Source organism: Sciurus vulgaris (assembly GCF_902686455.1).
Source record: "Sciurus vulgaris genome assembly, chromosome: 18".
Lineage (NCBI taxonomy): Eukaryota > Metazoa > Chordata > Mammalia > Rodentia > Sciuridae > Sciurus > Sciurus vulgaris.
Genome location: NC_136479.1, coordinates 15,858,936 through 15,872,836, shown reverse-complemented (window position 1 = coordinate 15,872,836; position 13,901 = coordinate 15,858,936). Strand labels below are relative to the sequence as shown.

Here is a 13,901-nt window from a genome sequence, read left to right as displayed (position 1 = left end):
AAACAAAAAAATTTTTGGAAAAATGAGACCACGAATAAGTTAAACTAGCCAGAGACTAAAGACTATTATTTACAATACCTACAAAATACATAGAAGATTCAAATCTCTCTATGCAACAAAAAGGAATTCTTCCCTCCATACAAATGAAACATGTTGATATACCATTTTTCGTGGTGGAAAGGAAAAAGTAAAATGATTTGATGGTGTAAAGGATACAAAATATGAAATAATCAGTTATGCATGAGACTAGATTAGTTAGTAAATATGTTTCTCCTTATCTGACATTGTGCACCCTGAGAAGATCAAAATATAAATGTCATTTTGGAAAAAAGGTTCATTTTAGAAAAAAATAAGAAGGAAAACCATGTCTCTCTACTTAAACTAAGAGAAGAGTGAAAATAAGCTGGAGAGGACAAGATGTAGTTCTTAGATTTTCTTGTCTTAGGGATATCCTAGAGAAAAGTTCAGAACAGTCAATTAGAAGTAGCTAACATTACATGAGACAGCTAGGTAAATAGACCTGAAGTAATGCTCCTAGCTCCTAATATTTTCAAAGTGGCACTGAGAGGTTGTGAAAATTTCTATGTGTTTGTGAAGGTCAAAGAAGCTCAGTGAAGGCCAGTGAAAAGCAGAGAACTGGATGAGAATAGGCTTGGGAAAGTGGCCACAACCATGCTCTCTAACAGATGGGGTGTCATTATATTGTGTCACTGGACCACACATACCTAGTCATACTTCAGTATGACCGAAGGATCCATACAGCAGCTCAGGCTAAGCATTCTACTACAAAGGGGCAAAAGATTCAGGATACCATATAGACTTGAGGATCTGCCTCCCCCAACCATAAGAGAGCTCATATATTTCCACCTATCTCAATAAACTGCTGGATTGGTCTTAAAATTACATATAATTTCTTCACTCCTAAAGTGAAGAATTTGGAGGACAATTAGTTATAAAAAACAAATAAGATATATACATATACTTTTTATTGTCATATTAGTGTAATGTATGATTTGAAAAAAATGTGTAAAACTCATACTACTGGTAAGAGAATAAACTTTTATACTCTTTGTGAAGTTAGTTTAATATTAATCAAAATTAAGCTATAAATACTTTGAGATAGCATTTTTATAGCTTAGTTGTTTTTTGGTGTTTTTTTTTTTTTTTTTTTTTTTTTTTTTTTAATTTCAAGAAAGGATCTTCCTATGTTGCCCAGGCTGGTCTACAACTCTTGGCCTCAACTGATCCTTCCACTTCAGCCTCCTGAGTAGATGGAAAGACAGCTGTGTACCACAGCACCCAGCTTAGTTTCACTTTTTTTCCACTACTGGGAATCAAACCTAGGACTTCATGCATGCCATGAGTCACATCCTGGGTCCCTAGATAAGCATTTTTATAACTATAAATTTTTCACACATGTGCACTATTATTGTTAAACTATCTAAACATACATTTATAGAGAACTAGTTAGTTACTTTATCCATTTTTAAAGGAATGTTAAATAACTTTGTAAAAAAATGAAGCATATCTTGATATAGAGAAGTTTCAGGATATATTACAAGTGAATGAAGCAAGTCATAGAACAGAAATTCTAAAATAATTTTATTTGAGAGAATAACAAGTGGTTTATTGTGGAATATTTTGACTTCATAACCTTTTGATTTTTTTCACAGTTCACATAATTGTCTTCATTATAAATAAACACATCCAGGGAAAAATAAATACATATTCTTACCTTCTTATTTCCTGTCCCTACCACCCACAAGTTCTCCTCAATAACCTTCCTAAGAACTGAATCGGGAAGGCTAATGTTGGAATGCAAACACTCACCTTTTATTTCCAACTTGATCAGAAGATTAATTCCCAGTGCCAATGCAACATTTGAGCTGAGACAGGCAGCCACCTTGTTACTGATGGGTATCTTTCCATAGTGTTGAAAGATGAAGTTAAATGGAAAGAAACTGGCAAAAAACATCAGGTTTCCAGCAGAAGCAACCAAATGGGCTGCAAATAAGGAGCACATTTGCAGTTAAGGCAATCTGAAAAATAATAAATCACAATTATGTGTGTGTGTGTGTGTGTGTGTGTGTGTGTGTGTGTGTGTGTGTGTGTGTGTGTAGCAGGGATTGAACCCAGGATGACTTAACTGAGACACAATACTGAACAGTCACTAACTTAAGGGACTGGGAAATTGTGGTTACTGGAACAGAAAATAGGAAAGCATTTGTTAACTTCAAATCTGTACCTGCAGCACCAGAGCAGGTCTGGGAGGAGGAGTAACAAAGTTAGAAAGAGGGAGAGGCAAAGTGGCAAGCTGACTTCAGAAACAGCAGTGTTAGAGAAAGTAAAACTGAGTTAAGCTGGGCAGGAGCTACACAGGCTTTTCACGAGAGTGCCCAGTTTCCCTAAAGTTGTTAGGGAAAACTGTAATGGGTAGACATCTTGTAGAGACCATATTCTACAGCTCTGAAAGGAATTCATTCTCTACAGTTTCATCCTACCTAGATACCAGCAAAATTATTGTAGGGAATGCCTTTGAAACGGGTCCTCTGAGTAATGTGTGTGTTGGTATTACTGAGCTGAAGGCTCCCCACTGCTGCCTAGAGGACTGGGGTGCAGTGAGCACAGGGAACGACACCGCCAGGGAGTGCTCAGTGGATGGCTGCAGCTGCCCCAGAAGCGAGTGGATGCAGTGCATGCCAGTGCACACCAGAGCAGCCAACTGCCACACACATCAGGAGTGGACTGCCCCCATGCGACCCAGCCATGTGGCTGTCACCACATGGGTGTAAGAGATGAGCTGCAGCTAAACACCTCCTGGACATGGGCTTCCCTGCATCTCTCCCACAAGCCACTACCTCCTGCACACCCCAAAATCGACATGGATGTGCTCAGGCCTGTTTTGATTGCTCTAGGTGTGTGAAACATTTCTACCAGGGTTAATTCAAGGCTGTAGTCCTGACCAGGAAGAGACTTGGCTATTAGGCCACAGAAAATCAGAGGCCATTTCCTCTGACCCTCCAGACAGCAATTAGATACTGAGACACAATAAGCAAAGGTGGGCGCCTCTTAGGTTTGTATAGGAGGTGTGTGTGGACAGATGCCAAGACCTAAGTTGTACTGTTTTTGAAACAAAAAGCTAAACTAGATAGGGAAAAAGTAAATATACAGCAGGGAGACAGTGGTGTGGTTGCTACCTCCACTCTCAGAGAAACTTAAGAGGACCAGCCAAGGAGGCATGGGCACCAACTATGCCTCTCAAAACCTGATGGAATCCAAATATGGAAGGCTCAGTAAGAAATCTCTCCATCTCAAATATCTAGGCAAGAAATACTTGAAGACTCTCTAATATTAGTTTTTAAATTTCACTTGTATTTGTTGATTTGATAGGTTTCCCTACTATTTGATGTCATATACATAAATCCAATTTTATGTATTTTGTAAGTATTAATGTGTTAACTGGATTTACTCTAACTTTTTGCTTCCTGATCATTTTTAAATTCTCCCCTCTGTTTCTCACTTCTTGCATTATCTGCTTCTGACTCTTTTTTTTTTTTTTTTTATAAATTTTTCTGGGATTGAACCTAGGGCTTCATGCAGGCCATACCAACACTTGACCTCATCTCTGAGTCATATGCCCAGCCCTCTTTCCTCCAGCTCTTTTTCCTTCCATGCCCTATATAGTATATATATATGGAAATTTTACATTCTTTAATACCTAAATTTCCATCCTACTCCTAAGTATTACTCTCCTTTCCCACTTTTGAACTAATGGAGTTATAGAGAACATTTTCAATAAGTTTTTATGGTTTACCAGTATATGGTAAACTCCAGCATGATTATAATGATTACTGGTGATTATTATCTGCTCTCCAAGTATTTCTAGGAACTGACCATAGCACTGTGATCACACTGAGTTTTGACACTGTGATATACCCCCAGCTTTGGACTCAGAGCAAACAAAAAGAAGCTCACTAAAAAGCTGTCTCACAGTGGTAGAGATAGCCTCACAACACAAAAGCAAATTTCAACACAAAAACAAAGATAACTTAAGAAGGCAACAGATGCTTCCAAAAGTTAGATTTTCCAAACAACTAAGTACAGATGCATTAAAGTGGAGGGAAAAGCCAATAAAGTATTTTAAAAACTTGATTATTAAAATAAGCAACAAATTAAAAGAAGATCCAAAAAATGTAATTAAAAAGAAAATGCAGGATTGTGAAAGAGCATTTTGATGAAGAGATATTCAAGAACCAAAGAGAAATCTTGGAAAAGAAAAAAATTAATCAGATAAACTCAAGTGTAGAATCTTACCACCAAACAAGAGTATGCAGAAGAAAGAATAAAAGACAAGGGCAGGCATTAAGACATTCAAACCATAATAAAGAAAAAAAAAAAAAAGAAACTATGAACAGAATATACAGGAGCTTGGGACAACATTTAAAGATCGAATTTAAGATTCATAGGTCTTAAGGAATGAGAGAAAATAGACTCATGGCATGCAAAACTTTAAGTCAGTGAAATAATATAGCAGAAAACTTTCTGAATCTTAGAAATGAGATTAACATACAAGTACAGAATGCATTTAGAACTCCAAACAGACAGGAGTAGAAAGAACTACTCCATGACATAAACACTAAAAGCCAGGACAGCATGTTTTCTTTCAAGTCCTGAGAGAAAACAACTGCCATCCAGATTGCTACAGACAGTAAAGCTATTCTTTAGAAGCAGAGGAGGAGAAAAAACTTTCCAAGATAAGCATAAACTAAAGGAAGTCACAATCACTAACCAGCACTGCAGAGGATAAGCCCAGAGCAGACGGAGTCTCAGCCAAGTTCTATAAGACCTTCAAAGAAGAATTAACATCAATACTCCTCAAATTATTCCATGAAACAGAAAAGGAGGGAACCCTTCCAAACTCATTCTATGAAGTTAGTATCACCCTGATACCAAAACCTGACAAAGACATTAACGAAAGAAAACTTCACACCAATATCCCTGAAGAACACAGACACAAAAATTCCCCATAAAATTCTGGCAAATCACATACAAAAAAATTAAAATTAAAAAGATAGTGCACCATGATCAAGTGGGGTTCATCCCAGGGAAGCAAGGTCGGTTCAACATATGGAAATCAATAAAAGTACTTCATCACATCAACAGACTTAAAGACAAGAATCAAATGATCATCTCAATAGATGCAGAAAAAGCATTTCACAAAATATAGTACTTCTTCATGTTCAAAACACTAGAAAAATTAAGGCCAACATCATTCTAAATGGAGAAAAATTGAAAACATTCCCTCTAAAAACTGGAACAAAATAGAGATGCCCTCTTTCACCACTTCTATTCAATATCATCCTTGAAACTCTAACCAGAATAATGAGAGAGACAAAAGAAATTGAAGGAATATGAATAGGAAATAACTCAAACTATCACTATTTGCTGATGACATGATTCTATATTTAGAAGATCCAAAAAATTCCACCAAAAAACTAGAACTCATAAATTAATTCAGCAAAGTAGCAAGATATGAAGTAAATACCCATAAATCAAATGCATTTCTATACATCAGTGATGAATCCACTGCAAGAGAAATTAGGAAAACTAACCCATTCACGATAGTCTCAAAAAAATAAAATAAAATACTTGGGAATCGATCTAACTAAAGTGTGAAAGACCTCCACAATGAAAACTACAGAATACTGAAGAAAGAAATTGAAGATCTTAGAAGATGGAAAGATCTCCCATGCTTTTGGACAGGCAGAATTAATATTGTCAAAATGGCCATATTGTCAAAAGTTATACAAATTTAATGCAATTCCTATTAAAATCTCAATGACATTCCTCACAGAACTAGATAAAAGCAATCATGAAATTCAATTGGAAAAAAAAGATCTAGAATAGCCAAAGCAATCCTTAGCAAGAAGAAAGAAGCAGGGGGCATCAAATACCAGACCTTAAGCTACACCACAGAGCAATAAGTAACAAAAACGGCACAGTACTGGCACCAAAATAGACATGTAGACCAATGGTATAGAAGACACAGAGACAAACCCATATATATATACTGTTATTTCATATTAGACAAACACACCAAAAACATACATTGGATAAAAGATAGCCTATTCAACAAATGATGCTGGGAAAATTAGAAATCCATATGTAACAAAATGAAATTAAACCTCTTCTTCTTTACCCTGTGCAAAAATCAACTCAGTGTGGTTCAAAGACTGAGGCACTAGAACAGAGATCCTGCACCTAAAAGAAGAAAAAGTAGGCCCAAATCTTCATCATGTCAGTTTAGGACCTGACTTCCTTAACAAGACTCCTAAAGTGCAAGAAGTAAAATGAAGAATCAATAGATGGGATGGATTCAAACTAAAGATCTTCTCAGCAAAGGCAACAATCAATAATGTAAAGAGAGAGCCTACAGAATGGGAGGAAATATTTACCACCTGTATCTCAGATAGAGCATTAATTTCCAGAACATACAAAAAACTCAAACAACTTAACGCTAAAAAACCCAAATAACTCAGTCAATAGATGGGCTAGGAAATGAACAGACACTTCACAGAAAAAGAAATACAACTGATCAACAAACATATGAAAAAATGTTCATCATTTCCAGCAATTAGAGAAAAGCAAATAAAAAATATTCTAAGATTTCATCTCATTCTACTCAGAATGGCAATTATCAAGAATACAAGCAATAAATGTTGATGAGGATATGGGGGAAAAGGTACACTCATACATTGCCCATGGGATTGCAAATTAGTGCAGCCACTCTGAAAAGCGGTGTGGAGGTTCCTTAGCAAACTTGGAAAGGAACCATAATTTGACTCAGCTATCCCACTCCTTGGTTTTATAGCCAAAGGACTTAAAATCAGCATACTACAGTGACACAGTCCCACCAATGTTTACAACAGTTCAATTCATAATAGCTAAACTATACAACCAACCTAGAAGCCCCTCAACAGATGAATGGATAAAGAAAATGTGGTACATAAACACAATGGAATATTTCTCAGCCTTAAAGAAGAATGAAATTATGGTATTTGCAGGTAAATGGATGAAGCTGAAGAATATCAGGCTAAGTGAAATAGGCCAAACCCAAAGAACCAAAGGTCGAAAGTTTTCTCTGATAAGCAGATGCTGATCCATAACGCGGGGTGGGGAAGGGAAGAAGAAAGGAACTCTGGATTGTGCAGAGGGGAGTGAAGGGAGGCCAGGGGGCATGGGGATGGAAAGGACAGTGGAATGACATGGATATTATCACCCTACATATGTCTGATTACACTACTGATGTGACTCTGCATCATGCACAGTCAGAGGAATGAGAAGTTGTGTTCCATGTGGACAATGTGTCAAAATGCATTCTCCTGTCATGTATAACTAATTAGAACAAATTTTAAAAACTTAACAAATTAAATCCACTTATAGGGGGGATTCAAGATGGCAGACTAGAGGGTGGCTGCGTTTCATGTTGCTCCAGGACTCAGGACTCAAGAAGAGGAGATATAGAGAGACTTGGGACCAACTCAAAGATGCCGGGTGAGTCTCTCCCATTGGGGAGGCGTCCCGGATGGAGCGGTAGTCCCAAACGCAGGGAACTTTGTGAAGTAGATTTGTCCGACGAAGACACCCCTACCCCCGCTGGAGCAGTGAATGCGGACAACTGGGAGCATCGGAGAGGAGGCCGCTCAGCACAGCGCTTGGACTCGGCGCAACCCACCGGGGCTCTGGGAGGCTGCCCAAAGGAGGGGGTGTGCGGTGAGCTGTTTGGACTGAGAGCAACCACTCCTGAACACCGGGGGCTGCCCAGAGGAGAAGGAGAAGCACGGGCTCGGCACATTGCTTGGACTTGGAGCAGCTGCACCAGGGCTCCGGGCGGCTGTCCAGAAGAGGAGCGTGGTGAGCTGTTTGGACTGAAAGCGACCACTCCTGACCTGCCCAGAAGAGGAGGAGAAGCACGGGCTCGGCACATTGCTTGAACTTGGAGCAGCTGCACCAGGGCTCCGGGCGGCTGTCCGGAAGAGGCGCGTGGTGAGTGGTTTGGGCTCAGAGCAACCGCTCAGGAACACATGGGGGTTGCCTGGAGAAGGAGGAGCGCGGCAGGGCGCTTGGGCTCGGAGTGACTGCACCAGGGCTATGGGTGGCAGTAGGGACGAGGAGGTGCACAGTGAGTTCCTGGGACTCATGACGAACGCACCAGATCTTTGGGTGACTGCCTGGAGGAGAAGGAGGTGCACGGTGGGTCACTTGGACTCAGAGCAACCGCACGAAACACCAGGCAGCTGCCAGAGGAAGAGCGACTGTAAGGGGCTCCAGGTGGCTGCTCAGAGGAGGGGCCACATAGCCAGGTGATTAGGTGCAGAGCAGAGTCCCAGGACCTAGGCGGCTTCTTGGTGGAAGAGCCGCACAGACAAACTGAGGGGCGGAGCGAAGGCTCCAGGACTGCAGGCAGCTTCTCTGAGGAGAGGCAGCCTAAGGAGACTCGTCTGCGAAGGGCGAGGCTTCCAGGACCAGAAGGTAGGTCCGGGTCCCTGGGAACATTGCAGAAGAAGACTGCCCAGCCCAGGTGGTAGTTGTGAATTGAACGGAACCTCTAGGAGGGGAACTGACCAGCGGGACCTCCCCACCAGGTGAGTCTTCCCTGCCAGGTGAGGTTCTCCCACAAGGACTGTAAAATCAGAGACACAGGCCCAAACTGGCCTTGCATCAGCCCACATCCTACTTCCCCTTTGGATGACCAATCGTCAGCAAGTGGAGACACCTCTGCCCACTAGCAGGGAATATACCCCACCTGAAGGACACCACCCATAGAGAGTCAGCTTCCTTGTGGAGCACCGCATTATCAACTTCCTCCAAGACTTCAGGCTACTGAAGGCTAAGAGGGGATATACTAGAAATCTTCAGGGACATTATAAGTCAATAGAGGAAATCTGCAATATCTCAGCAGTCCAGTGATACCTGAACAGTATGAGAAAACAAGGGAAGAAAATGTTCCAAACAAATCTAGATGTTACATCAATAAAGTCCAATGACAGCATGGCAGAAAAAATGACAGAAAGGGAGTTCAGAATGTACATAATTAAAATGATCAGGGAAGCAAATGAGGAGATGAAAGAGCAAATGCAGGCACTGAATGATCTCACCAATCGACAGTTAAAAGAGCAAATGCAGGAAGCAAAAGATCATTTCAATAAAGAGTTAGAGATATTGAAAAAAAACCAAACAGAAATCCTTGACATGAAGGAAACAATAAACCAAATTAAGAACTCCATAGAAAGCATAACCAATAGAATAGAACACCTGGAAGACAGAACCTCAGATATTGAAGACAAAATACTTAACCTTGAAAACAAAGTGGACCAAACAAAGAAGATGGTAAGAAACCATGAACAGAATCTCCAAGAACTATGGGATATCATGAAAAGGCCAAATTTAAGAATTATTGGGATTGAGGAAGGCTTAGAGAAACAGACCAAAGGAATGAACAATCTATTCAATGAAATACTATCAGAAAATTTCCCAAATCTGAAGAATGAAATGAAAGGTCAAGTACAAGAGGCTTATAGGACTCCAAATATACAAAATTACAACAGACCCACACCAAGGCACATTATAATGAAAATACTTAACATACAAAATAAAGACAGAATTTTAAAGGTTGTGAGAGAAAAGAACCAAATTACATTCAGGGGGAAACGAATACGGATATCAGCAGATTTTTCAATCCAGACCCTAAAAGCTAGAAGGGCCTGGAACAACATTTACCAAGCCCTGAAAGAAAATGGTTGCCAACCAAGTTTCTTATACCCAGCAAAACTTACCTTCAAATTTGACGATGATATAAAATCCTTCCATGATAAACAAAAGCTAAAAGAATTTACAAAAAGAAAGCCAGCATTACAGAACATTCTCAACAAAATATTCCATGAGGAAGAGATGAAAAAGAAAGAAGGAAATCAGCAACGGGAGGAACTAGCCTAAAGGAATTGTCAAATAAAGGAGGAAACAAGTCGTGTCAAAATAAATAAATAAATAAATAAAATGAGCCAAATGACGGAAATACAAATCATATCTCAAAAATAACCCTGAATGTTAATGGCCTGAACTCATCAATCAAAAGACATAGATTGGCAGATTGGATTAAAAAGAAAGATCCAACAATATGTTGCCTGCAAGAGACTCACCTCACAGAAAGAGATACCCATAGACTAAAGGTGAAAGGATGGGGAAAAACACACCATGCACATGGACTCAGCAAAAAAGCTGGGGTATCCATCCTCATTTCAGATAATGTGGACTTCAAGTCAAAGTTAGTCAGAAGGGATACAGAAGGACATTACATATTGCTTAAGGGAACCATAAATCAGCAAGACATAACAATCATAAACATCTATGCCCCAAACAGTGGCTCATCCATGTATGTCAAACAAATCCTTCTCAATTTCAGAAACCAAATAGACCATAACACAATAATACTAGGTGATTTTAACACGCCTCTCTCACCACTGGACAGATCTTCCAAACAAAAATTGAACAAAGAAACCATAGACCTCAATAACACAATCAATAATTTAGACTTAACGGACATTTATAGAATATACCATCCAACCAAGAGCGAATACACTTTCTTCTCAGCAGCACATGGATCCTTCTCTCAAATAGACCATATATTATGCCACAAAGGTAATGTTAGCAAATACAAGAAGATAGAGACACTAGCATGTATTCTATCAGATCATAATGGATTGAAGTTAGAAATAAATGAAAGAGTAAAACACAGAAGCTACTCCAACACCTGGAGATTAAACAATATGCTATTACATGATGAATGGATAACAGAAGATATTAGGAAGGAAATTAAAAAATTCTTAGAGGTAAATGAGAACAAAGAAACATCATATCAAAAATCTCTGGGACACTATGAAAGCAGTACTTAGAGGAAAATTTATTTCATGGAGCACATTCAATAAAAGAAGTAAAAATCAACAAATAAACGACCTAACACTACAGCTCAAAGCCCTAGAAAAAGAAGAACAGACCAACACCAAAAGTAGTAGAAGACAGGAAATAGTTAAACTCAGAGCTGAAATCAATGAAATTGAAACAAAAGAAACAATACAAAAAATTGACAAAATAAATAGTTGGTTCTTTGAAAAAATAAACAAAATTCATAAACCCTTAGCCACTCTAACAAAGAGGAGAGAAAACCCAAATCACTAAAATTTGGAATGAACAAGGAAATATCACAACAGACACGACTGAAATACAAAACATAATATAGAAGCTATTTTGAAAATCTATATTCCAACAAAATAGAAAATTTCGAAGACATCAATAGGTTTCCAGAGACATGAATTACCGAAACTGAACGAGGAGGACATACACAATTTAAATAGACCAATTTCAAGTAATGAAGTAGAAGAGGCCATCAAAAGCCTACCAACAAAGAAAAGTCCAGGACCAGATGGGTTCTCAGCCAAGTTTTATAAAACCTTGAAAGAAGAGCTCATTCCAATACTTCTCAAAGTATTCCATGAAATAGAAGAGGAGGGAACCCTCCCAAACTCATTCTATGAAGCCAATATTACCCTGATACCCAAACCAGACAGAGAAACATTGAGGAAAGAAAATTATGCTAAGTGAGATAAGCCAGTCTCAAAAAACTAAAGGACGAATGATCTCGCTGATAAGTGGATGATGACACATAAGGGGGGGCTAGGAGGGGTTATTGTTGGGGTTAGGGTTAGGGTTAGGGTTAGGGAGGGAGGCAAGAATGGAGGAAGAAAGGACTGTATAGAGGGAAAAGAAGGGTGGGAGGGGTGAGGGGAAGGGAAAAAATAATAGAATGTATCAAACAACATTACCATATGTAAATTTATGATTATACAAATGGTATGCCTTTAACCCATGCACAAACAAACAACATGTATCCCATTTGTTTACAATAAAAATAAAATAAAATAAAAATAAAAATAAATTAAAAAAAATAAATCCACTTATATAAAAAAGTTAATACCTCAGATCACCAAGTGGATTTTATGTTATACAAGAGTGGATTATTTTTCAAATATCATGCAATGAACTTTATTTTTAAAGATGAAAAAATATGCTGGGTCATTTCAATAGATAGTATTCATAAAATTTAATACCTATTTATGATTTTACAACAATGGGACCTGTCTGAATCTTTTGAAAAGTATTAACAAAGACCATACAAGAAAATTTTTAAAGGAGAATTACTGAAAGTTTTAGAATGAAAGAGAGATGCCACCTAACATCACTTATAGTCAACATTCTACAAGAAGTCCTAATCAGTGCAGTAGTAACAGAGAAAAAAATGGGTATGAAGAATAGCCCAAAGCATCTACATGCAAAGGACTAGAATTAATAAATGAATTTAGCCAGGTAGCAAGACATGAAATCAGTATAAAAAAGAAACTAGTATTTTTAGGTACTGGGGAACTAAAAATGTAAATAAAAATTAAAATATCATTTATAATAGCACCAAATAATAAAAACATGTAGGGATAGTATAATGAAAGCTAATAAAGGCTTTTGAAATAGGCTGAGTATTGATCTGAAAGATATCAGGTCCTCATTCCTGTACCTCATAAATACTACCAATTTGAGAAAAGGGATTTTGCAAAGTAATGAGGGATCTGGAGATAGGTAGATCATTTTTTTTCTTTAATTCATCTTTATTGTAAACAAATGGGATACATGTTGTTTTTCTGTACATGAAGTCGAGACATACCATTTGTGTAATCATACATTTACCTAGGGTAATAGTTTTTGATTCATTGATATTTTTTCCCCACCACCCCTCCCACCCCTCTTATCCTTCTATACAGTCCTCCTTCCTCCATTCTTGCCCTCGTCCCACCACCATTATGTGTCATCATCTGCTTATCAGCTAGATCATTCATCCTTTAGTTCTTTGAGATTGGCTTATCTCACTTAGCATGATATTCTCCAATTTCATCCATTTGCCTGCAAATGCCATAATTTTATTCTTCTTTATGGCTGAGTAATATTCCTTGTATATATATACACCACAGTTTCTTTATCCATTCATCAATTGAAGGGCATCTAGGTTGGTTCCACAATCTGGCTGTTGAAAACTGAGCAGATATGAGTTCTTTATATATTCTGAAAATTAGTGCTCTATCTGAAGTATAAGGGAGAAACATTTCTCCCACTCTGTACCCCCCCTCTTTGCATTGCTGATAGTTTTCTTTGCTGAGAGAAAGCTATTTAGTTTGAATCTATTCCAGTTGTTGATTCTTGCTTTTATTTCTTGGGCTATGGGAGTCCTGTTAAGGAAGTCTGATCCTAAGATGACATGTTGAAGAATTGGACCTACTTTTTCTTCTGTAAGATGCAGGGTCTCTGGTCTGATTCCGAGGTCCTTGATACATTTTGAGTTGATTTTTGTGCAGGGTGAGAGATAGGGGTTTAATTTCATTCTGTTGCATATGGTTTTCCTGTTTTCACAGACCATTTGTTGAAAAGGCTATCTTTTCTCCTTTGCATATTTTTGGCACCTCTGTCTAGTATGAGAAAATTGTATTGATTTGGGTTTGTGTCCATGTCCTCTATTCTTTACCATTAATCTACCTATCTATTTTGGTGCCAATACTATGCCATTTTTGTTACTACTGCTTTGTAGTATAGTTGAAGGTCTGGTATTGCGATACCCCCTGCTTCGCTCTTCCTGCTAAGGAAGAGCTATTCTGGGTTTCTTATTCTTCCAGACGAATTTCATGATTGCTTGCTCTATTTCTGTGAGGTACCTTATTGGGATTTTAATTGGAATTGCATTGAATCTGTACAGCACTTTTGGTAGTATGGCCATTTTGACAATATTAGTTCTGCCTATCCAAGAA

At 38.3% G+C, this 13,901-nt stretch overlaps 1 protein-coding gene across 1 annotated transcript in view; it reads right to left on the bottom strand.

Moving 5' to 3' along the window:
• The window catches only part of LOC306649241 (phospholipid-transporting ATPase ABCA3-like), a 180,787-nt gene that overhangs the window by 116,595 nt on the left and 50,291 nt on the right, over positions 1–13,901 (bottom strand). Inside the window, exon 8 of the mRNA XM_079120034.1 lies at positions 1,831–2,004. Within this exon, the coding sequence (XP_078976160.1) occupies positions 1,831–2,004 (174 nt within the window). The remainder of the gene's footprint in view (positions 1–1,830; positions 2,005–13,901) is intronic.